The sequence below is a fragment of the Pleurodeles waltl genome, chromosome 4_1, assembly GCF_031143425.1.
Source record: "Pleurodeles waltl isolate 20211129_DDA chromosome 4_1, aPleWal1.hap1.20221129, whole genome shotgun sequence".
Taxonomy (NCBI): Eukaryota; Metazoa; Chordata; class Amphibia; order Caudata; family Salamandridae; genus Pleurodeles; species Pleurodeles waltl.
Genome location: NC_090442.1, coordinates 660,502,874 through 660,529,315, shown reverse-complemented (window position 1 = coordinate 660,529,315; position 26,442 = coordinate 660,502,874). Strand labels below are relative to the sequence as shown.

Here is a 26,442-nt window from a genome sequence, read left to right as displayed (position 1 = left end):
CACATCTCCAGCATGCCACAAGGTGGCTGGAGAAATCAGACAATTAAGACAAGAGGCTGCTAGCAATTCAGGTGGGAGGCGACACCTTGCTTCAGTTGCTGATGCGGGGAGAGAAGGGGGCAGGTCAGAGCATCCTCTACCATACCTAGTTAAGACTACAGCTGCAATATGGGAGGAGGTGGTATGGAAAATGGTCTGTAGAGCACCCTTGACTAGGGAACTATGATTATGGGGTTTTTAGGCCTTTCAGGCCATCGATACAGACATGTCAGTGGAGCACTGGAGGACAGGGGGATGCCAGGTAGCAGGAGATTTATACCCCGGCGAGATCCTTATCACTTTTCAAGAAGCACAGGACACATTCGGGGTGGGCCTGGTCAGTTTCTACATTACACTTAATTGCAAAATGTGGTGAAGGAGTTCCTTAACGGGTTAATTGCGTGGAAAACAACGCTTAATCACACAGTTTTATAAGGCCCTTAGAGTTGACTTGTAAATGCACCTTTACAGTGCTCAAAGCCTGGTAACACACACTGGGTGCTCCGGTTACAGATCGGACTACAAGGTTGCTGATTTGTTCCGTAATTGTTCAGAGTGTCCTGTAATAATAAAGTCAAACTGTTTCATTTTCATTTTTACTCCACACATATATGACACCTTACAAACTGAACAAAATGGATTCCTCTAAGGGGACCAAAAGCATGCAATGTGGGGAACCAGAGCCACATTTTTACATGTAGCTTGGGACTGTGCTGGGGTCCAATCTATCTGGGGACAAGTATCACCGTGACTTCAGGAAGCCACTGTAGTAGTGATACCCTTAACTTTTGATTCCCTATTTACTGGGAATAGTGGGCAGGCCTACGGGACGAAAAATCCCATACAAACTTGCTCAGTTGGCTGTTCTCCTAGCAAAACGCCAGGTGGCTATTCAATGGATGGGGGGGTTGCGTTTCGCAGATGACCCAATGTAGGAAAGTACCATCTTGCCTGGCATGTTACCCCCATATTTCACTGTATATATGTTGTTTTAGTCTATGTGTCACTGGGACCCTGCCAGGCAGGGCCCCAGTGCCCATAAGTATGCGCCCTGTATGTGTTCCCTGTGTGATGCCTATCTCACTGAGGCTCTGCTAACCAGAACCTCAGTGGTTATGCTCTCTCTGCTTTCCAAATTTGTCACTAACAGGCTAGTGACTAAATTTACCAATTCACATTGGCATACTGGTTCACCCATATAATTCCCTTGTATATAGTACTGAGGTACCCAGGGTATTGGGGTTCCAGGAGATCCCTATGGGCTGCAGCATTTCTTTTGCCACCCATAGGGAGCTCTGACAATTCTTACACAGGCCTGCCACTTCAGCCTGCGTGAAATAACGTCCACATTATTTCACAGCCATTTACCACTGCACTTAAGTAACTTATAAGTCACCTATATGTCTAACCTTCACCTGGTGAAGGTTGGGTGCAAACTTACTTAGTGTGTGGGCACCCTGGTACTAGCCAAGGTGCCCCCACATCGTTCAGGGCAAATTCCCCGGACCTTGTGAGTGCGGGGACACCATTACACACATACACTATACATAGGTCACTACCTATGTATAGCGTCACAATGGTAACTCTGAACATGGCCATGTAACATGTCTAAGATCATGGAATTGTCACCCCAATACCATTCTGGTATTGGGGTGACAATTCCATGATCTCCCGGGTCTCTAGCACAGAACCCGGGTACTGCCAAACTGCCTTTCCGGGGTCTCCACTGCAGCTGCTGCTGCTGCCAACCCCTCAGACAGGTTTCTGCCCTCCTCGGGTCCAGGCAGCCCTGGCCCAGGAAGGCAGAACAAAGGATTTCCTCTGAGAGAGGGTTTTACACCCTCTCCCTTTGGAAATAGGTGTGAAGGGCCGGGGAGGAGTAGCCTCCCCCAGCCTCTGGAAATGCTTTGATGGGCACACACGGTGCCCATCTCTGTGTAAGCCAGTCTACACCGGTTCAGGGATCCCCCAGCCCTACTCTGGTGCAAAACTGGACAAATGAAAGGGGAGTGACCACTCCCCTGACCAGTACTTCCCAGGGGAGGTGCCAGAGCTCCTCCAGTGTGTCCCAGACCTCTGCCATCTTGGAAACAGAGGTGTTGGGGGCACACTGGACTACTCTGAGTGGCCTGTGCCAGCAGGTGACGTCAGAGGCTCCTTCTGATAGGCTCTTACCTCTCTTGGTAGCCAATCCTCCTTCCTTGGTAGCCAAACCTCCTTTTCTGGCTATTTAGGGTCTCTGCTTTGGGGAATTCTTCAGATAACAAATGCAAGAGCTCACCAGAGTTCCTCTGCATCTCCCTTTTCACCTTCTACCAAAGGATCAACCGCTGACTGCTCCAGGACGCCTGCAAAACCGCAACAAAGTAGCGAGATGACTACCAGCAACATTGTAGCGCCTAATCCTGCCAGCTTTCTCGACTGTTTCCAGGTGGTGCATGCTCTGGGGGTAGCCTGCCTTCACCCTGCACCAGAAGCTCTGAAGAAATTTCCCGTGGGTCGACGGAATCTTCCCCCTGCTAACGCAGGCACCAAATGACTGCATCACTGGTCCTCTGGGTCCCTTCTCATCCTGACGAACGTGGTCCCTGGAACACAGCAACTCTGTCCAAGTGACTCCCACAGTCCAGAGACTCTTCAGTCCAAGTTTGGTGGAGGTGAGTCCTTGCCTCCCCACGCTAGACTACAAAGCTGTGTACCTCGTGATTTGCAGCTGCTCCGGCTCCTGTGCACTCTTCCAGGATTTCCCTCGTGCACAGCCAAGCCTGGGTCCCCAGCACTCCGTCCTGCAGTGTACAACCTTCTGAGTTGTCCTCCGGCGTCGTGGGACTCCCTTTTGTGACTTCGCATGGACTCCGGTTCACTTTACTTCCAAGTGCCTGTTGGGGTACTTCTGCGGGTGCTGCCTGCTTCTGTGATGGCTCTCTGAGTTGCAGACTCTGTCTCCTCCAAGTGGCGACATCCTGGTCCCTCCTGGGCCCCTGCAGCACCCAAAAACCTCTACCGCGACCTTTGAAGCTAGCAAGGCTTGTTTGCGGTCTTTCTGCGTGGGAACACCTCTGCAAGCTTCATCGCGACGTGGGACATCCGTCTTCCAAAGGAGAAGTTCCTAGTCCTCTTCTTCCTTGCAGAACTCCAAGCTTCTTCCAACCGGTGGCAGCTTCCTTGCACCTTCAGCTGGCATTTCCTGGGCTCCTGCCCCCTCTCGACTCTGTCGCGACTATTGGACTTGGTCCCCTTGTCTTACAGGTACTCAGGTCCGGAAATCCGTTGTCAGTGCACTGCTGGTGTGTGTTCTTCCTGCAGAATCCCCCTATCACGACTTCTGTGCTCTCTGGGGTAGTAGATGTACTTTACCCCTACTTTTCAGGGTCTTGGGTGGGGTATTTTTCTAACCCTCACTGTTTTCTTACAGTCCCAGCGACCCTCTACAAGCTCACATAGGTCTGGGGTCCATTCGTGGTTCGCATTCCACTTTTGGAGTATACGGTTTGTGTTGCCCCTATACCTATGTGCTCCTATTGCAACCTATTGTAATTTTACACTGTTTGCATTACTTTTCTTGCTCTTACTTACCTAATTTTGGTTTGTGTACATATAACTTGTGTATAGTACTTACCTTCTTACTGAGGGTACTCACTGAGATATTTTTGACATATTGTCATAAAAATAAAGTACCTTTATTGTTAGTAACTCTGTGAATTGTGTTTTCTTATGATATTGTGCATATGATATAAGTGGTATAGTAGGAGCTTTGCATGTCTCCTAGTTCAGCCTAAGCTGCTTTGCCATAGCTACCTTCTATCAGTCTAAGCTGCTAGAAACACCTCTTCTACACTAATAAGGTATAACTGGACCTGGCACAAGGCGTACGTACCTCTGGTACCCACTACAAGCCAGGCCAGCCTCCTGCTCCCAATGGTTATGTGACCTTTTGGAATGGGCGGTGGCGAAAGAACAGTGCATGTGGCTATCACATTCGGATGAAAAAGCGGCTGACAAAATACTGCTCTGGGCCCAATTGCTTGAGAAGTAAAATGACAATGGAGATTCGTCCATAGAAGAATGCTCGAAGGCAGAGGAGTGATGTTTTGTTGCGGTTTGCCTACTAGTTATTTGACGACTCTATGGGGCAATTTTGTAGTGACTCTGTATTGAAGTTGTTGCTCACAGACTTGGTCTATTTTCCCTTGTTTTTGACACCACATGTACTTTCCTGCCACTAATACGAGTAACTTGCGACGTCTTTGCATCTCTATGGCTGCCATTGACATGTATCCATTGGGATAATGCATGTGACATCTAAAGTCCTGCACTGTATGTTAATGCCTTATTGGTTGTCTACTTTAAAATAAAAAATACAGTAAAAAAAAAAAAAAACATTTTCTCAAGAAAAAATAAAATAAAAAGGCCAATGCTAAGCTCAAGATCCAGTTGATATGAGCCATATAAAAAGAAGTGAAGTGACTGGCAGGGAATGATAGGATGGGTAATGGTGGAGTGTGCTGTAGCAGGGTCGGCGCTACCCCGCTCCAAGACGATCCCCCGGGAGACGTAGGACAGTACCATCTTCCCTTATCAGCTCTATTAGGCCAAGTCAAGGGTGCAGTTTCCCTCCATAAAGCTACCTTGTGCATACATGATGACTTATAGACAGTGTCCTCCACAAACCTCTTTGCTCCAAACTCCTGGTAGTTCATGGATTCTAATAGGGATTAAAAATTTATTTTCTTTCAATCAAGAGACTCTCTCGCCCCTGCAGATTTAATGTGTCCTCTTGAAACTAATGGGTTCTCCATTTGATCCAGTTTGTAAGGCTTCCCATCAACATGTCTCACTGTATGCTTTTATGGTTGTGATCACATCTGCATGAAGAGATGGCAAGATCCAAGTGCTATTCTACCTTAAAAGAAAAGTAATCATGCATGTGCATCCAGGTTTCCTACCAAAAGTGGTTTTAGACTTCCATGTTAATTAGTCCATATTGCTTCCAACTTTCTTTTGGAATCCATTCAGTCCACCGAAACGTCTCTGCAGAAATTCAGTGGTAAAACAGTACATAGGTTTAATCTGGACATAACAAACAACATTTTTGAGTCTAAGCAGTTGTCTGAGACTTATGGGCCTTATCCTACAAGTTTACTGCCAGACAACACTGACCTGTAGTCCTGATCTACCAGGATAGTTGTATGCTTCCATAGTTGTGTGGATTCCCTACCAAAACTACCTTGTTTCCAATATGTGAGCAGTCGACCCAGGGAAAGAGGAATAGGTTAAGAGAGAAAACTAAGACACTGGAGAGTACCACTCTGACTCGTCAGTTCTGCTGGGCATAGATCTCAACTCATTATAGGGATTTCCTGCGATATAAATCAGACTAGTTGCACTTGTGAATTATAGTGCTTTGAAGTCCATGCATATTTATGTAGCCAACAAGATACTTGCTGTTTGTCTCTCCATTTCTGACTCTTGTGAAATGGAACATCTGATTATTTCTGAAAATACAGAGAAAAGGTTTAATGTCATATCTTGTAGCCTACTGAACGTCAAAAATTGCCACTGCTACTTTCAAATTATGTCGGTGTTTGGGAATCATGGTCAGTGTAGTTCGTGTTCGGTGCCTTCGTGCAGTGATCGTCAAAAGCTGCAAAGCCTTCCGCCAACTTTTCTTGTTGGGCTCATCTGTCTGCATGCTAATTTTTCAGTCAGGGTAGCTGCCTTCATTTTGCTCTAAAATGGAATGTCTGAGCTGCCTGAATGCCCAAAAAATGAAGCAGTCCTAAAGTAAATGTGTGTACTTAGCAGAATGCAGGCTTGCAGGTTCTGTCCCTTTGTAATCAGATACGCATCCCTACCATTTTGTTTGGGAAAATTGGGTTTAAGACTCAATTAATAAAATCCCCTATGATCCTTTGAGTGCAGGCATATGTCTTTTAATTCACTAAGTAGAGACCTATGTCCCAATGACTGAAACATATCCTGGTGTTAGCTCACCAACAGCATGACGGCGAACCATCTGACTGGTCCATTGCAAATCTTTCTGTGTTATTAACGACCAATTAACATCAGTGTCCCCCAATGAAGTGCTAACACTAAAAAAAGATTTTACAAAAAAGTTCAAATAAATTGCTATTTGTGAAAATCATTTCCTGCAATATACAAAATATCGGAAACAATCCCGGGTCTAAGACCCAGATATTCATTTTGTAATTGTTAGTAGTGGCATAGATATTAATAGCAAGACGTTGTAACAACCTGTTGCACCCAAGGATGGACGGCTGATGTCAAATCTGGACGCAAATACTTTCAGTTCACCTGATTTATGACAAAGATCGCTTTCTAGGCACACTGAGCCATTACTTTCTTACGTGGAAAAGGACTGCAGGGGAAGAAGCTCAGAGCACTGCATCTTTTTGATTAGCAGATTGGTCACCCTCAGAACAGGATACTGCAGGGCAACAGAGACCGAAATATGGAGATATTATAATCGCACACCTACATTTTGGAAAGCTCGGTCATAGATTGGAGACCGAAGCAGGGGAGATAGTTTTTGCAGTTGTTGCTTTTTTGGTACTATTACACTAAACTTGATTACATTGGACCTAGCTTAGGTTGGGGTATGTGATCGAGAACCCAGGATATTTAAAAAGTTGCTGGATAGGATTGAATGTAATAACCGTCATCTTCTACTTTTACTGTTTGATTCCTAAAAAGATACATACAAAAGATTGTGGGGATAAAAAATAAAAGACCGATCCAAAATTTTATTGTAGTTTTGACGTTGAACACTGGTCATATATCATGGAAAGTGCTAATTTGGTAGAACAGCAAATACATAAATTGTGAAGAAAGACTAAATTGTTAATATCCCATATTGATAATTATTCAGCGAAGAACATTAAATAGTTTTTGCACTTTCTGGCATATACTGTAGTTTGTTATTGTCTGCATTTATAGATCTGTGGATGTATGTTTCCATTCTTTGCTTTCTCACATGCTCTAGGACAGTTTTCCTTGCCAATAGACAAGCGTCAACTGTATGAGTTTGACATCAAGGTTCCATTACTCGTGCGAGGACCTGGGGTCAAAAAGAACCAAACAAGCGAGGTAGGATAACCCATAACAAGGATACTTATTTTGATACCTATTTTCACTGTTGTCAAATTATTGAAGTATCTGTTTTAAATGTCAGCTTGGATGTATGAAGCTTCAGTTGGGTCTTCAGGATTCCTTGTACAAAAACACACTTATAAGTGTATTTCAATACATCTGGCAATGTATTCTTTAGTGGTGTATTGTTTTATAAACATTCAGTAAGACCATTGATCCTGATTCACAATCCAATTAAGAGTGCAAGTCAGATTCACGCATGCAGTTGGCTGGGATTCTGACTGCAACAAATACACAAAAGGGTCTTGCTGTTGGAAATACTTTGCTCACCTGTAATTCTAGCTCTTGATAGGGTACTATTTGGTGGGAGTAAATCCCTTGCATAGGGTTAGGAAGTGGATTTTCAAGGTCTGGTTTGCTGTTGAAATTTGTATACATCCTCATAAGTGAGAATTTGTGAGCATTCACAACGTCTGTCTGACTCCTTCCCATCCTGGAAATGGTTAGACATGTGTGCATGGCAATGGCACGAGTGAATCTCTTTTAAGGGTAGAAATACAAATGTAACACTTGGTGAAGTCCTTGACCATTCAACTTCTTCATGAGGAAGAACATTTTCCTAGTAGAGAAGTTTAAATAGTGCTATTATGCAAAATGTGCTGGCATTTCAGTGGGTGTAATTCTCCTCTATGCATAATTACCCACTTGGTGAAATTGTACACCATGTGCCAGTGCCCAAGTGTAGTGGTATTGTAGTGTTGGGAAATTCACTACTGGCTCAGCTTTCCACATTTAACCTGGAAAACTTACATACAAGAAAGTCATAAATGCACACACATGCTAAATTGTACACCTGCGGGTGCGGTTGAAGCTTTTGTTTCTGGTATGCACCCCTATCATCGTAAGTACATGCTATACAATGCACACATATTCAGACCTTTTGGAGCTATGGAAAACTATGTGTTTGTGCAAAATTGTATTGATTCTTCCCAAAGAAGCTTCTCTGTCACTATACTAATGAATGTCTCCCCCCTCCTCCATCAGATGCTTGTTGCAAACATCGATTTGGGACCTACCATTCTTGATATTGCTGGCTACGACCTAAATAAGACTAAGATGGATGGGGTGTCCTTTTTGCCTCTTTTGGTAAGTTTTTCACATGTTGGTGAGCTGGTGTGGATCAGCCCTCACATCTCCAACGTTTCTTGAATTTGAAATAAATGATTATGCACTCACAGTATTTAGGACTTTATGGGTGGACTATTGAAATATTAAGGATGCAATCACTGGGTGGGATGTAAGATGACTACAACCAACTTTTTATCTTTGATGACATGACCTAATGTTCAAGTGACACAATTATTTATGTTGATCTAGTACTGTTTGCATCACTGAGAGGAGTGCATCTTATGTAAAGACAATTGTTTTCAAGCTGTTTGTAAAATCATTATACATTAGCCAAGGATGGAGACTGTATTATTTTATTTATTGTTGTCCTTTACACGGAGTCTGCCTTATTGGCAGTCTGATTTAAGATTTGACATTCTTCATTTGTACTTGAGAGCAGCCCTCTCAAATGTTGCCCCACACAGAGGCATTTGTGCAATTTGATGCAGAGCTGATACCTTCATAACTGACCTGCCTAGTCAGTGACCCTGATTGACTCGGCGCCCACCACCACCAATGCTAGACTCTCTGATGAGTTCAGTGTTGCCTGGGCCACCATCCTGCACTATTTCATTTTGTACACTTTCATCCTGCACACCATTACTCATAGGCACTATATGTTTATATTGACAGTAAAAGGGCCCCACTGTGAATTAGTAATTTATGTGTGAAATCTTTCATTAGTTCTAGATTTTACGTGAACCTTCCTGTTTACATAGATTGGTAAGCATACACTACACATGCTACTAATGGTCCTAGCAAAAAAGTTATTGTGAAGGTGGATGAGGGGAAAATTATCCTTGGGTTCCTTGTGTTGACCAGTTGAACCAGAATTAAGTCCTCAAGAGCTTTCAAATGATGTCTACCCTGCAGTAACTTACTTTCTTGGGTTCTGCTGCGGCTTTTTCCACAATCCTTTTTTTTCTCTTAATGTGTTTGCATTGAGTTTCTGGGCGGGTTTCAGAGAGCCTGGCTGAGAGACTGTTGTATGTAGTTTGACCTATATGAGACATTTTGTGTGAGGTGTGTAATGTTTAAGATGTAGTGGAAGTCTGCTTCATCCGATGTTATTAAGACCAAGCCTGTGTTGTTGCAGAGTTTGAGACAAGAGACACGGTCATACATGCAAGCATTTACCACATTACAATGGACAGTATCATGAAGAAATACCCATTGATACTACTGGGTGAACTCTATAAATCAGAGGATAACATCACATTCCCCATCTCATTCGAGGCACTGTTAAGTTGCCCAGGGCTATAATATTGAGTCTACCCAAGAGTGATCAAGGAATGACTCTACTGCAAGCACTGTTAATCAAATGGTGAGTGCTAAATGGATTCCACATAGTGGTGAGAGAGGACCAACCCACTGGAGGCAAGTTTATATAACCAGAGAGCTATACATGGGGTTCCACCCAGACATACAGAAGAACAGTTCCACTGCAGGTGCTGTTAAGCCATTAGAAAGCCTTAACTCAACAATGACAGAGGTTTAACCATTTAGATGCATTATTAAATCACCATGGGTGCTGGCCATTGTCTCTAAATGTCCTTAACATGTTCGTAAGGAAAGGCTGTGTAATCCATAGGAGAAAGCTCTTCACCTGGATGCCTGAGCTAGATTCTCAGGGAGGAGATGTGAAGTAGGGTGGTGGCAAAGATCACCTGACTGCACTATCCAACCCACTCTGCTTTGTCTTTTTGACGTGATTACGAGAAGAGTGAGGTCAAGAGAAATGGAAGAAACCTGCAATAAAAACAAAGTGTATAGAGGAGCAGAGGAGCACATGTTCAGGTCCAAGCACACTTGCACTCAGCTGCTTGGTCAGTAACCAGGCTGTGTGCACATACTTTCTAACCATTCAGTAAATGTTTATGCCATTAAAAGTCAAACTCTGCTCTGAAGAGCGACTGAATTGTTAAACTCCACAGTTTCTTTAAGCGTCTCTGACTCCAGCCCCACTTGAACGAAGGGAAGCCCTTACCATCTTAAACCTTTTGACGGATACTAATAGTTGCAGATGCCTCGCTTTGTGAATCTCCCAAGGTTTCAGACTCAGTTTGAAAACTCTTGCAATGGCTCCTCCTCTTTAATATCCCTCTGGTCTTTGAATCACAAAGAGCAAATGCTATTAGCAAGAGGGTCCTCATCTAGCCTGGTGCTTCAGTCTTTGAAAACTGTTTGTCTGCTTAGTTTCTACACTCATGTTATTTAGGACTTAGCTTGTCGGGTTTTATCTGCTTTGCCTCTAGATTTATTTAACTTTTTGCCCAGACAGTGCAAGACAAGCAAGAACTGGTAAATTGTATTTGTGGGTCGGCCTAAATGCCATGGAATTCTGTTGCTCGAGCTGTGGGCAACAGTATTATCAGATGCCATGTTTGGATGCATGGCACTGGGGTTTCTAGGAAGTCAAGTCCCCTCTATCCTGGACTTGCTGTTTAATAGTTCTAGGTTGTTTGTGAAAAGGCAAATTTTGTGCTACAACCCTTTAAGGAAAGCAGAGCTATAGTTTGCTCTCTGTCGTAAACTTTTCCCTACTCAACAATTCCTTCAGCAGAATTGAAAGTTTTGGGGATGCTCAAGTGATTGAAATTAGATGTGAGGCAGAGTCGGGTACTTTCTAGTCCCAATGAAGAGCTAAGGCCTCAGACCAATTGTGGATCTCAGAGTATTTTTCCTCAGAAGAGGTTCAAACTGATAACACTTTTTCATGTTCTTTTTGTGGCCCTTGAGGGCTGGATGGAGTACCGGACCCTACAGGACACATACTTTTAGGTACTGATCATACAGGGCCACAAGAAGTAACTCTGCTTTGTCATAGGGTAGCATCACTTCCAAGCTACCATCCTGCCTTTCAGCTGACATCAGCACCTCTGTCCTTAAAGAAAGTTGAGTTAGTGATTTTAGCACATCTTCGCAGGTCATTGATTCACATATTCCCATACCTTAAGGACTGGATGTTTTAAGATGGGTTTGCATCAGACAGTTTCAGACCACCTTCAGACAACGGTGTTGTTGCGGTCTGCCTCAGGATTTTCTTTCAAAAAGCTGGGGCCCGATCTTTTACCATCTAAGAGGCTTCCTTTTGTTGTGCCCTTGTTAAGCCCTAAAGGCTTTTCCATCAGCGCAGAGGAAAGGACATGCAGGATAAGGTCCCAGTGTTTCAAACAAGAGCTACTTTCTCAGGTTTTATGGTTCTGAGAATGCTTGCTCTTCTACCACCTTGCCTCCTTGTGGTGCCTCACACACATTGGCACATGCCGGCCATTCAGTGAAATGTGGGCCCAGCACTGGGAAAACCTTCCAGACCAGATTTATGTCTCTGACGTGTGGACCTGGGGCCTTGAATGGTGGATGATGTGTGGCAGGCCATTCTGTCTGTCTACCTCTGGAGAAGATCTTGGTAGTAATGGATGCGTCCATCCTAGGCTGAGGAGGCTGCCTGGGCGACCTGGAGATCAGAGGTTTTAGGTTCCGATATAGCTGTGCCTTCGCATCAGACATTTGGAACTGTGCACCAGCCTTTTGGTACTCCAGGTTTTTCTGCTTTCCATTAAAGGGCAGGTCGATCCAGATGATGACAGACAACTTGACTGCAGATAGGTACTTTAACAATCAAGGGCAGAGTAGGATCTTGCACCCTCTGTCTGGAGGCTCTAAAGTTTTGGTGCTGGCTGGACTTTTACTAATGATCTATTACTTGGTGGAATTGTCAACATCAAGTCAGATAAAATCAGCAGGCATCACCTTGCTCATCACAGTTGACATCTATTCCACTCCTGTAAATGGTACAGGGCATCTTTGCCGGCTGTGCCATACCCTGTGTGGATAATTTTTCCATGTTCGAAAACATTCAGAGACTGATTCTCAAAGGGCCTCCGCGCTGGTAGCGGAGGCCTTGCAATAGTGGGGAAGTCTCCACACTCAAGGTGGAATCTCGTTCTCATGGTGGAGATTCCACCCAGAGTATGTAGATTTCCCCACGACTGCGGGACCTCGGCCACAAGTGCATAGGCCCTTTATGAATCATGCCCTCAATGTCCAGCCTTCTGTGCTCTAGAGGTTTCTCCTCGTGGGTCTGTGAAGATCCTGTTCCACTGTTGATGGGTCATCAGCCTTCTGTACACATTCCCACTTCTGCCACTGATTCTGACAGTCCAGAAGAAAGTCAGGCAAGATAGAGTGCAGCTGATCCTGGTGGCCCCAGTTTGGGCTTGGAGAGTGTGGAATTCTGATCTCTTCGCTTTGAGTATTTGTCTTATAATTTGCCTTCCTCTTTGTAAACTCCTGCTGTCTCAGCAGAAGAGCAGCGTGCCCCATGCACAGAGAAATAATATCACCAAACTGAGAAATTTTGATCTTACATCAGAAGTTGTAGCTGTGTGTCTGGCTACTTGTCACCCTTTCACCAAGTTCGAGCCACTGGGTCAAATTTGTCAGCTGGTGTAAGGAGAAGCAGGTTGACCCTCTACAGGCTAAGTTGTCTAATCTTCCTTTGTTCACGTTATCTTTGGCCCACAAGGCTTTGATGTGGGCACTGTTATGGGTTATCTATTGACCCTGATAAACTTTAGTCATCTAAATCACCTAAGTGATTTTTTTTTTTATTTAAAGGGCTTTTCTCTGTGTTTCTCCGAGCAGCCATTTGGGCATCCACACATTAACCAGACATTAATGCATCGGTTCACAGGTCCAAAGGAGGGACACTGCACCCTCTCTACAGGACTTCCAGGTCTAAAATTCACTCTTCAATCCCACCTGAACAGGGCATTGCTTTGTTATTGAGTCACAATGTGAGGAATCTGCAGTTAGAAGTACCCGTGGGAATAATGCGTTAACTACCTTTGGTAACAATTTTTCTAGTGGATATTCGTAACCACAAATTACTCACAGTCTGCCTTCCTCCCCATTCTGTAGTGTGGTCTCTCAGAAATTAATACAGTTGTAAGTTAGATTCATACACTGCCAATTCAGTTCAGTCTGTCAGTCACACTGTGACTGAGGGTGAAGAGAAAACCAGTGATGAATACTTTGATTTCAGCCACCCAGCGGTGTCTTCTATGTCCTGTCATCAGGTCTGGAGATAAGACTGAGTCTGAACGGACGCAGATAGAGCTACCTGCCAGTGCAGACACTATTTACAAGTGCTTCCAAATCCAGTCTGACAAATGAAGAGATTCGCAAGGTGAGCAGTTTGCAGTTAGAATATCCACCAGAAGGAGCATTACTGCAGGTAAATAACTTACTTATCGCCCCACACTACCAAGTAAGCCATTGTAACTTCAGTTGGTCAAACACTCCTTAGTGTTCTCCTTAAGCACCTGCCACTTGTCTTTCCAGATAGACCCATCTCAAATTTAGCAATCATAAAACCCTTCCTGACCTCCTATACCCCATGGGCATCAAGCTGTATGACTTTGCTGTTGCCTCTGTTTCTTCTAGCGACAGCTAGATCACTGATCCTAAGACAGCCAGAAAAGGTTTGAACATGTACGAATTTGAATAGCTTGTTCTTGAAATGAGTGACGCATATTATTGACCCCATACCAGCTATGTTCATTAAACGAGTTTGGCAATGCCCTTCATTGTGCCTTTAGCAACATTTCTAGAACTCTGCCTCTCAATCAACATTTTTCTTACTAGCAGACCAGTAGCAGGCTTCGCAGTGGGTGTAAAAGCTGCCTAACAGACTGCTCCCATTGATTTGAATCTGAATTCTGCATCTACCATTACATAAAGGAGATAATAGCATCATCTGACAAAGCAAGATATCTCCTCAGTTTTAACATGGTCTGCGGCATGTTCAGTCTGGAAGCCTAAAACTCAGGTTATTGGAAAAGAGGGCATAACCAGTCCCACACCTTTTATGAGCTTCCAGAATGTATACATCTTAAAACGAGAGAGGGCATCAGCAGTCTCATTCTTTCATCTTTTTACAAACATACAGTCAATCAATCAATAAGTCAGTAATTTGTAAAGCGCGGGAAATCACCTGTGAGGTTCTCATGGCTCTAGAGTAGTTAGCTGCTGCTTGGTGATCAGTTCATTCGAACATCCAGGTGTTAAGTCATTTTCTGAATCGCTAGAGCAATGAGGTGATCCTGAGGTGCAGGGGAAGTTTGTTCCAAGCTTTGGCTGCCAGATGAGAAAAAGAACATCCTTTCCTGTTGGCTCTGCAGATCAAGGGGGCATCTGCAAGGAAGAGGTAGGCAGATCGAAGGTGTCTGGTTGATTGGCGGATGGTCATGTACTTGTTGATGTATGCTGGTCCTTCATTGTGCAGAGATTTGTATGCGTGGGTCAGCATCTTGAACTGGCATCTTTTCTCGAACGGGAGCCAGTTTAGCTTCTTAAGGTTGGGTGTGATGTGGGTCCATTCGGGGAGGTCGAGGATGAGTCTTCCCGCTGAGTTTTGTATTCTCTGCAGTCTTTTCAGTAGGCGTGTGGTGATTCCTACGTAGAGAGTGTTCCCGAAGTCCACCCTGCTGCTGACAATAGTCTGTGTGATGGTGTCGACAAGGAGCCCCCTGAAGATCTTTCAGAGCATACATAGGGTGTGGAAGCAGGCGGATGAGACTGTGTTTACCTGTTGCTTCATAGATAACTTGCTGTCCAAGATGATGCCAAGGTTGCAGGTATGGTCTGTTGGGGGTGGTGGGGGTCTGAGTTCTGCAGGCCGCCATGCGTCTTTACATGGTGTGGTGTTGTTCCCAAAGATAAGGACTTTGGTCTTGTCTGTGTTTAGCTTGAGACAGTTGTCTTTTATCCAGCCTGTGACATTCATCATACATATGTGGAAGTTGCCATTTGTAGTGGAGGGGTCTTCTGACAGCAAGATAAGAGGATGAGCTAGGTGTCTCTGGCATAGGAAATTATGTTGAGTCAGTGCGATCTGACGATGCTGGCCGGGTGTGGGTGGGGTCATGTACGTGTTGAAGAGGGTGAGGCTGAGTGCTGATCCTTAGGGGACACCGCAGATGATTTGGGTTCAGAGGTGAATGGTGGGAGACAGATTCTCTGGGTTCTTCCGGTGAGGTATGAGGTAATCCATTTGAGGACATGTCCCTGGATTCCGATGTGATGGAGTCTGTTGATCAAGATGTTATGGGAGATGGTGTTGAAGGCGGCTGATAGGTCCAGTAGGATGAGGGCTATTGTATTGCCACGGTCCAAGAGGGCCCTGATGTCATCAGTGGCTGAATCAGGACTGTCTCTGTGCTGTGATTGGCTCGGAATCCAGATTGAGAGGGATCCAGGAGGTTGTTGTGTTCCAGGGGTTTGGTGAGTTGCTGCTTGATTGCCTTCTTGAGAACCTTCCCTGGACAGGGGAGCAGGGAGATGGGTTGGTAGTTCTTAAGTTCTGCTGGGTCAACCGATGGTTTCTTCAGGAGGGCCCTTTGGCATGTTTCCAGTCCTCAGGAAAGGAGTCCAAGGTGCGGGAGGTGTTCAGGACTTTCTTGAGCTTGTCGCAAATCGTTTGCTCTGGAGATTGAAGGCATGGTGGGGACAGGAGGTCCGTAGGTGTTCTTGAATGCATGGAGCTTATGATGGCGATTGTGGCTTGGGTTGTGAGAGGGTCCTAGTGAGTGAGCAGATGTTCGGGTTTTGTATTCATGGGTGGGAGCAAGCTGATGCTGTCAGTGGCGGGGGGGTTGGGGTTCGAAGTTTTCGTAGATGACTGAGACCTTGTCATGGAAGAATTCCATCAGGGTGTTGCATAGTTCTTGGGAGGGGTGATGTCATTTTTAGCGGCTGCAGGGTTGGAGAACTCCTTCACGATGGCAAAGAGCTCCTTGTTGCAGTTTAAGCTGGCTTCTATGCAGTCTGTGAGTGTGCTCTTCTTTGTTTCTTTCAGTAGGCAGTGATACTGCAGGCCTCAAGCAATCTACTCGCCCACTCGCTATGGTGAGTCATATTTTACTAGGTCAAGCTATTTTAGGACCTACTCATCCCTTCTGAGTGAATTGACAAGGAACAGGTGTTCAGTTTAGTCAGAAAGTGAAGGAGCAATAAAGACGCCTTTAAATCTTGTTCTTTTCACATTTGCTCAGTGTTCAGAGACAGAGGTCAAAAGTCAGTTTGTCTTCTTACAATTATTTTTCCTTCTGACTGTAGTGTTCCATGATTTTGTAAGGTGAACTGTCTGATCTGCTGTATAAAGTGTGTGTAATGAAAGGCTGTAGAGTGTCCGGTTTTTCCTTACACACAACATTTAAATAACTAAGTCAGCTGTACAAACAATTCAAAATGTATTTCAGTAGTTATGCCCAATTTTTGCACTACTGTGTGATGAAACAAATATTTTAATAGGATGAAAAAATCAGAACACTTTACTTGGTGATATGCAAATGATAGATATGTTTTCTGAAACCCAATTTTCACAGAATATTGTTGATACACTTAAGTTTTATCAGTAAAGCTGCAAGTTACTGGGATCGTTTTTGGACAATTCTTGGAAATTTGCTGTGCTACCACATCATGTTTTAGTAATGCATTTATTAAAAGTGAGCATTTAAGCATGAAGTGAGAAACACTCCTGCCTTTATGGCAATGCTATTAGTAAATTAAGATGCAAGTCAAGGATCATGTGTACCCTATATGCGGGGCAAGGTTCTTTTGGGCTAAACTCACATATGTGCACTCATGTGTGAATGAAGGAAAAGGCGACTGTAAAATAAAATATTTGCCTCAGATCACACAATTTGAGACCCAATTAACGAGTCAAGTACATTACAGTTAGGTTGAATAGATTATTCAAGTAACTCGACCTGCAGGTCTAATAACTTTTTTATGATTGTTCGAGGCCTGTACTGGTTGAGTGCTGTCTCGAAGGCTGTGGAGTCTCCTGTTTCTTTGCTGCTGCGCTACTTCTGTTCAAGTTGCCAGCAGGTGCATTTGGTTGATTTCGGTTCTCTGGTGAAACAGCTGGCTCCTCTGGTCGGTCCTTTGAACTTGGATGGTTTTGTGGGGGCAATTGTGTTGGCGCATTTTGAGATCCACTTTGAGAAATTCTTTGCAGCCTGGTCTGTGTCTGATGTTGAGTCTGGGAGGAGGGAGTTGAGAGCCTTGTTCCACTGGTCTTCTGAAACTTTTTCCTGTCTGCGCGTGGAGCTGGGGGGCACGGTACCCATGTTGGTAGCCCATCAGATGGTGAAGTGAACGCTGTTATGGTCAGTCCAGGTGAGCTGTGTGACATGAGTATACTTTACTCTGTCGCTGGATGTAAAAATGGGGTCAAGAATGTGTCCTGTGATGTGGGTCAGGTGGATGACCAGTTGCTTGAGACTGATGCCAGTTATGTTGGTGTTGCTGGGGTTGTCGAGGTGAATGTTGATATCCCCTAGGAAGATGTAGTGTTCGGAGTTGATGGCCATCGGGGTGATGAGGTCTGGGATGGCTTTGTAGAAGCTGGGGCGTGGTCCTGGTAGTCTGTAGGCAAGGGTGCCTCTGATGGTGCTTTTTCTACCTCTTTGGAGTTGGAAGTCGAGGTGCTCCATAATCAGGGTTAATTCATCTGGGAAGGTTGTGCAGTGGATGGTGTCGTTGTAGATTATGGCAGTTCCACCTCTGTGTTAGTTTTTTTGATCCCGGTGTTCTATCTTGTAGCCTTTTGGGGGTGGCGATGTCCAGCACGGAGGTAGGGTTCAGTCAGTCTTTCAAGCATTTTATGCATGTCAAGCTTTCAAGCATTTCAGGACTGGTTGTTTTTATCATTGTAATAGTATTGTGGCATTTGGCCCTGTGCTCATTAGGCACTTGTTTTTAGAGACACCAGTCTGACATAAAAAAGGCAGTTTTCTAGTTTGCTAATACATCATCCCAAACCGACTCTGCCACTACAGGACATTTATGTCAGAAACCATAGACCTACCTTAATTACACTACATCGATTCCACCTCCTTGTGTTGACAGCCCCTGGTTTTCCTGGGCTGTCGAAATGTTTCTTAAATACACTCCCCACCCCACCCCACCCCACCTCCAAGCCCACCCTGGCCTCTGTGTCTAAAGTGCCTCATGTGGGATGGTTTGTAGCAGTATGATCCAGTGTAAGATCCTTTATTTAAGCTGCAATGCTACAGAAAATGCCTGCCTCCACTAATAGACATTGTTTTAAATCAAAACCATACACTGTGGTACTGTTCCCAAAACGGAAGGCTTAGCCTGTCTCTTGCATACGTCTGGTATTAGTTGTGGGCCATACAACAGCTGAGTGACAAGATGTATGCATGGTGTTTCCTAAATCTCCCATCATGTTATTGTTAGTTGTGGGATGTACAAAATATTTCCCTCTTCCACTGCCTTTTTTGCAAGCCATATCCTGGGTGCAATCTGTTCTCTTATTATTTGTTCACCATTGTGGGTAACCTATTCCTCCATTTCCAGAAGTTGATCTGCACCTACTTCTTAAGGTCTGGGTTTACCCTGGAGTCTCAAGAACGTGATGCACACTTTGCTTCCACTTCCCCTTGCAAATGTAATAACATATCCACATACTGCACTTTAAGCAGCTTCTTTCCTTGGGTTTAGCAGATGGGTATTCCCACATGAAGGAGTTCACCCGCTCAGGTTAACAGATATTCACCAAGATGTTTTTGGGGATTTGCTTCTTTATGCTGCATGGTACATGACTGGTTGTAGTGCATTGCTGTTAAACTGAGTAGAACCCAGCAAGATAATCACACCTTTAGGTACAGTCTGCAGTTTACAGCCCACAGATATGGAAGCACCCAACAAGCACACTACTTTCTCTATCCGGGTGAAATAAGAAGACCTGATCTTGGTTAAAGTGAGTTTATGTAGTAAAGTCAATTCAAATATAAGCTTTCTGGCCCACACTAATGCTATGGACCATAACATTCGACAGTCGGCAGCCAACTGTAGCATAATCCTCTTATACTTACATAAGACATATCTGCTACAGGTCTTGTCCTTCACTGAATACTGCACCAACCCATAAACCAGCCATCACTAAACAGGCATGAAATAACAGAAGAGATCTGTCACATACTGCTGGCCAATTAAAGGATTCTAATCCAGGCCACCACTGGAGGTCCCAACTATCTATGCACTATTACCACTCTTTTACATCTCACAATGACATTCGTATATGGGTTGATAGTAACAGAACCCATATTAGCAAATTGCCTCACCACTTCTCTCTCCAGCCATGCCACTCAAAAACAAAAATATGTAAACAAAATATCAGTGCAGTAACCAGCTAAGAAGACTAAGACCATAAGGAATTTTATAAAGGGACCTGCAGATGTGCTCCAAGCTGGCAGCCTGCTGAAAAACATTGTTGGACCTGGCCCTTTTTGCAGGTTCATACCCAAACTTTTTGCCTTCCTCCTCCTATTTTTCTGACTTCTTTTTGTTGGCTGTAGGACTCTGGGCACTTTAACACTACTGATCAGTGCTAAAGTGTATGTACTCGCCCTTCTGAACTTGATATGATTGGCTTACACCTGACTGGCTTATTTAATTTTGCAGTAAGTCCCTTGCACAGTGGTGTCCCTTGTGCCAGGGCCTGTAAGTTAAATGCTACTAGTGGGACTGCAGCGCAGCTTGCACCACCCACAGAAGTAGCCTTTGAAACCTGTCTCAGGCCTGCCACTGCTTGTGCAGTTCACTGTCACACTATAACTTGGCAAGTCAAACTACTTGCCAAGGCCTAAACTCCCTTTTTGCTACACCCAAGTCATCCCTAAGGTAGGCCCTAGATAGCCCTATGGGCAGGGTGTTGTGCACGTAAAAGGTGAACATATATCATTATGTACTACATGTCCTAGTAGTGTCAAAAAGCCTATTTAGTTTCTCACTACTGTGAGTGCTGCCCCTCTCATAGGATTGCATTGGAAATGCCCTGACATATGTCTAAGTGGTATCTTCTGATCTATGAGGAATTGCGTGGGCATATTTAGTTTGTTTGCAAAAGGAATGAGAAATCCTGCTTATTGGTGTAGGTAGATTTTTATTACCATGGTAGAAATGCCACTTTTAGAAAGTGGGCATTTCTCTGTGCTTATACCTCTAGTGCTTTGGCAGCATGTTTCCAATCCACGGCTGGGACAGAGTGGCCGCTCTATTTGGTGCATATTTTTCCGACAGCCATCACACAGGAGGGGATGGGTGTGACAGAAGAGGCATCTGCATACGGATACTCTTCCTGGGCTGGGGAGAGGGAGGGTCGTTCAAACCTTACATGTGAATAGGCTGTGTACTGCCCTCACACAATGGACCGATTCTGCTCTACTGATGTCTGGAGACAGGGCTGGGTTGAAACGGTGTTGTGCTTGACTTGAAGGACTCCTTTGAAGTTATCCCTTGAACAAAGGCATTTTTGAGTATAAGTAGAAGGGCTCTGCCCCTCTGATTGCTAGAACACTGTTGGAACTTTGACTGAACCTCTGCCAGAGGGACTTCTGGAATGCACAAAGTACTCATCTGGAATGTTCTTCTTTTGTTGCCCTGCTACCAACCTGTTCCTTCACTCTGTCCCAGTTGAGATACAGTGTGGACTTGGCACCAGACGCTGCTGGAAGTTACTTTTATGCCAGAGGAACTGCCGAAGGACTGACCTACTGTTGTGCTGACCTGGGGCCTGCTAGGCCACTAGAGGGGCTGCTACTTTCGTTTGCAAGTGATCTGATGTACTGGCCTGCTGCCTGCTCCCCAGTCTGTGTGCCCCTAGGGGTCAGCAGAGTAGTGTTCCTGTTGCCAGTGTGTCCCTGGAGTTGCAACTTTAAGTGCCTGGGGAGCACTGTATTTTGCTCAGGAGTCCCACGAGGGATAGAGCATGAGGAGCGCTGTGCCTAGTACTGGAGCACTTGGTTATGCCCAAGAGCTGCATGTGAGCCTGTGGACAGCACGTCTTGAGTGCTACTCCAAGGGCTAGTGCCTAGTGAGGACGATTGTTCCCCCACCGACCCACACCGTCCGTGCAGGAGCCAGAGGAGAAAGGAGAAATGCGGCAAGGGCCGCCCGTCATACTTGATGTGCGCGGCCAGGAACGCACTCCCAATGCCCCCGGGGCACAGGTGGGTGCCTACTTAGGACCAGGGTGAGAGCATCGGAGAAGCCGGCTTGCGGGTCTAAGATGCCCAGGAGGTTTTCCGGGCTGGGCGGGCTCTCGGGGAGCAAGGTACCAGTCCAGGGGGACTGACTTGCTCGTGGGACCCCGGGAAGGAGGAGAGTGAGCCGCCTGTGAAAATCAGCTGCACTGCATATTTGCAAGCAGCTGCACTGGACTGCCACCTCCACAGAGAACGGAGAGACAGGGAGAGATCTCCCAGCCGACAAAGAAGGTGTGGGCTTTCTTTCTTCTGCCCCCCCCCCCTCATTGTGTCTATGTATGTATGTATGTATATATATGTTCGGTGGCATGTGTAGCTGCAGATACACATGCTGTGCACTGTTCCTGCCATCTAGTGTTGGGCTTGGAGTGTTACAAGTTGTTTTTCTTCGAAGAAGTCTTTTCGAGTCACAGGACCGAGTGACTCCTACCTTTCGGCTCCATTGTGCTTGGGCATCAACTCCATCTTAGATTGTTTTCTTTCCGCCATTGGGTTCGGACGTGTTCCTCTTCGCTCCGGTTATTCGATTCGGAAAAAGACTAAAATTAACCGAAAATCGTCTGTATTGTTTTCGATTGCGAAACATCTTGCATCGACACCTCGACACCAGCGGAACATACTTTCAGTTGTGCTTCAGGGCTTCCGTGCCCATCCAGGGCCTGGTCAGCCCGACCGCAGAGAGCGTCGAAGCCTCATGGACCGGACCCCGTTCCGATTCTGTCCACAGTGCCATGCCAAGTATCCCTACACAGATCAACACCGGGTCTGTAATCTGTGTTTGTCACCGGACCACCAAGAGGATACTTGTGAAGCCTGCAGGTCCTTCCATTCGAAGAAGACCTTGAAGGATCGAAGGGCGAGACGACTGCAAATGGCGTCGAAAAGTACCGAGCACCTCGACGTGGAGGAAGAGGAGATGGCCATCTCCATCCAATGTTCAGATTCGGACGACTCCGATGCAGACTGACCACCCACAGCAGGCCAGCACATGAGTACGCCTGCCCCGACCCAAGTCCAGAGTCAGTCCAAGACAAAACTAAAGGCATCTGGGACGCCACTGCAGGGAGGCCATGGCTCAACCCACAAGAAATCAAGCGGTGACCAAGAAACACCTTCGGCACCGAAAAAGGCCAAATCCGTGCCTTCTCGAGCCGAGAAACCGTGTCAGAGAAAACTCGACATCGACTCGTCGAGTCGAAACTCGAAAGAGTCTTTCGGAGCCGAGGCCTACTATCAGCATGGGCATTTCAGTGCCAAAAAAAACGACTTTGGAGCCGAAAAAAGCCTCATACACTGAGGAACATGGACTTTTGAAACAAATGAAAGAAAGACACAGATTCGAGGAGGAACTTCACCAAATGAAGGAGTTTGATGAGACACAGGCAAGGCTACAGATCCATAAGTATTCTGGGAAAATCCAAACAGCACCTCCTCTCAAATTCAAAAGGAAACTGGCTTTCCAAGGACATTCAGACACTGAGCAGCCAAAGGCTAAGGTGCCCAGAGAAAAATCTCTGCCACGCCAGTTTTCCCCAGCACATTCTCCTCCGCATTCACCTCAAATAACTATTTCTCCTCTGGCCACACCAACTGCACAGTCACCCACACACACTGTGCTGTCGCACCAAGATACAGACCCATGGGACCTCTATGATGACCCTGTGTCGGACAATAGCCCGGAGTGCTATCCTTCTAAACCCTCTCCACCCGAAGATAGCACCTCCTACACTCAGGTTTTGGCTAGGGCTGCTACATTCCACAACGTGAGCATGCACACAGAGCCATTAGAGGACGACTTTCTCTTTAATACCTTGTCCTCAACGCATGCTTCCTACCAAAGTCTGCCTATGCTCCCGGGCATGCATAAACATGCCCAACACATTTTTCAGGAGCCCGTGAAGGGAAGACCCATAGCACCAAGAGTGGAAAAGAAATACAAGCCACCACCGTCAGACCCAGTATTCATCACCCAGCAGCTGCCCCCAGACTCGGTAGTGGTCAGCGCTGCGAGGAAAAGAGCCAACTCGCAGTCATCTGGAGATGCACCACCTCCAGATAAGGAGAGTAAGAAGTTCGATGCAGCAGAAAAGAGGGTAGCATCACAAGCTGCCAATCAGTGGCGCACAGCAAACTCTCAGGCCCTCCTTGCCAGATATGACCGGCTCATTGGGACGAGATGAGTGACATTATCCAACATCTCCCCAAAGAATACCAGAAAAGAGCTCAGCAAGTGGTAGAGGAGGGCCAGACGATAACTAATAATCAAATAAGATCTGCATTAGATTCCACCGATACTGCCGCAAGAACAGTGAACACTGCAGTGACAATCAGACGCCATGCATGGCTTAGATCCTCAGGTTTCAAACCAGAGATTCAACAGGCTGTCCTCAATTTGCCATTCAACCAGCAACAACTATTTGGCACTGAAGTGGACACAGCCATTGAAAAGATGAAGAAGGACACCGATACAGCCAAAGCGATGGGAGCGCTTTACTCATCCCAATATAGAGGGACATTCAGAAAACCGCAGTATAGGGGAGGTTTTAGACCACAATCCTCAGAACCATCCACCTCTCAAACAAAACCCTCATACCATTCACAGTATCAGAGAGGGGGGGGTTCGCGGGTCCTTCAGAGGACAATTCCCAAGGTCCAGGGGAAAATTCCAAAGCACAAAGCAGGCCACTAACACCAAGCAGTGACTTTGCCATCACCTTCCCCCAACACACATCCCCTGTAGGAGGAAGACTGGAAATGTTCCACAATCAATGGTCAAACATAACAACGGACACATGGGTACTATCATTATCCAACATGGTTACTGCATAGAATTCACACATTTTCCTCCAGATATTCCCCCAAAAGGACACAAACTATCATCGCAACATCTAACTTTGTTACAAGCAGAGGTGCAAGCACTTCTAACAAAACAGGCCATAGAATTAGTACCTCATCTAAAAAAAGGAACAGGGGTCTATTCCCTGTACTTCCTTATTCCCAAAAAGGACAAAACACCAAGACCAATATTAGATCTCAGGACCCTCAACCTATACATCAAATCAGAACACTTTCACATCGTGACACTACAAGATGTAGTCCCATTACTAAAACAGGGAGAATACATGTCAACACTCGACTTAAAAGATGAGTATTTTCATATACCCATCCATCCATCTTACAGAAAATACCTCAGGTTTGTTATACAAGGAAAACATTACCAATTCAAGGTATTACCCTTTGGGTATTTACAAAATGCCTTGCCGTGGTAGCGGCATACATAAGGAGACAACACATGCATGTATTCCCATATCTTGACGATTGGCTAATAAAGGCCAACACTCAACAGCAGTGTCAAAATCACACACGTTACGTAATAAATACCCTACACACACTAGGGTTTTCTATAAATTACAAAAAATCACACTTGAAACCATCCAAACTCAACAATACTTGGGAGCTACACTCAACACTCAAAAAGCGATTGCAAGTCCAAGCCCACAAAGGGTACAATCATTCCACACCATGGTACCAAAAATACAACCAAATCAACATCACACAGTCAGATTTGTGATGAGACTCCTAGGCATGATGGCATCATGCATCGCAATTGTCCCAAACGCACGATTGCACATGCGGCCCTTACAGCAGTGCCTTGCAAAACAATGGTCGCAGGCACAGGGTCACCTCCAAGGTCTAGTGTTGATAGACCGCCAGACACACTATTCGCTTCAGTGGTGGAACCCCATAAATTTAAACAAAGGGCGGCCTTTTCAAGACCCTGTGCCTCACGCCATTCTCACAACAGACGCATCGATGATTGGGTGGGGAGCACACCTCGACAATCACAGTGTACAAGGACAGTGGGACAACCAGCAAAAACAGCTACACATAAATCACTTAGAGCTACTAGCAGTTTTTCTAGCACTAAAAGCTTTTCAACCTCTTCTAGCTCACAAAACATTCTTGTCAAAACAGACAATACGACAACAATGTACTACCTAAACAAACGGGGAATGCACTCATCACAACTTTGCCTCCTAGCACAAAATATTTGACATTGGGCAATTCACAACAATATTCGCCTAATAGCGCAATACATCCCAGGCATTCACAATCCGTTAGCGGACAATCTCAGTCGAGATCACCAGCAAACTCACGAGTGGGAAATACATCCCCAAATACTACAAAAATACTTTTGCCAGTGGGGGACACCAGACCTAGATCTGTTCGCCACAAACCAAAACGCAAAATGCCAAAACTTTGCATCCAGGTACCCACACTCTCGGTCCAAGGTCAATGCTCTATGGATCAATTGGTCAGGGATATTTGCTTACGCTTTTCCCCCTCTCCCACTCATTCCTTTTCTAGTCAACAAACTGCGTCAAAACAAACTCAAACTAATACTCATAGCACCAACGTGGGCACGCCATCCGTGGTACACCACACTGTGGGACCTCTCAGTAGTACCTCACATCAAACTTCCAAACAGACCAGACCTGTTAATGCAACACAAACAACAGATCAGACACCCCAATCCATCAATGCTCAATCTAGCAATTTGGCTCCTGAAGTCTTAGAGTTTGGCTATTTAAAAATCTTCCAAATGAATGTATGGAAGTCATTAAACAAGCAAGAAAACCTACCACCAGGCATTTCTATGCTAATAAATGGAAAAGATTTGTTTTCTACTGCCAAGCAAAACACATCACACCGTTGGATGCGTCCATACAGGACATCGTAGGCTATTTACTACACCTACAAAAAGCAAATCTTGCCTTTTCATCCATCAAAATACACCTCACTGCAATTTCGTCTTACTTGCAAATTAAACACACAAAATCACTATTTAGAATACCAGTCATTAAAGCCTTCATGGAAGGCCTAAAGAGGATCGTACCTCCAAGAACTCCACCAGTACCCTCGTGGAATCTTAATATTGTACTTACACGACTCATGGGTCCACCTTTTGAACCCATGCATTCTTGTCAAATCCAATTCTTAACTTGGAAAGTGGCATTTCTAGTAGCTATCACTTCACTACGAAGAG

General features: G+C 45.2%; 1 protein-coding gene across 1 annotated transcript in view; it reads left to right on the top strand.

The window, feature by feature from the left end:
* Positions 1 to 26,442, top strand: part of GNS (glucosamine (N-acetyl)-6-sulfatase) — a 187,851-nt gene that overhangs the window by 124,236 nt on the left and 37,173 nt on the right. Inside the window, exons 9-10 of the mRNA XM_069229138.1 lie at positions 7,043 to 7,146; positions 8,194 to 8,295. Coding sequence (XP_069085239.1) covers positions 7,043 to 7,146; positions 8,194 to 8,295 — 206 coding nt within the window. The remainder of the gene's footprint in view (positions 1 to 7,042; positions 7,147 to 8,193; positions 8,296 to 26,442) is intronic.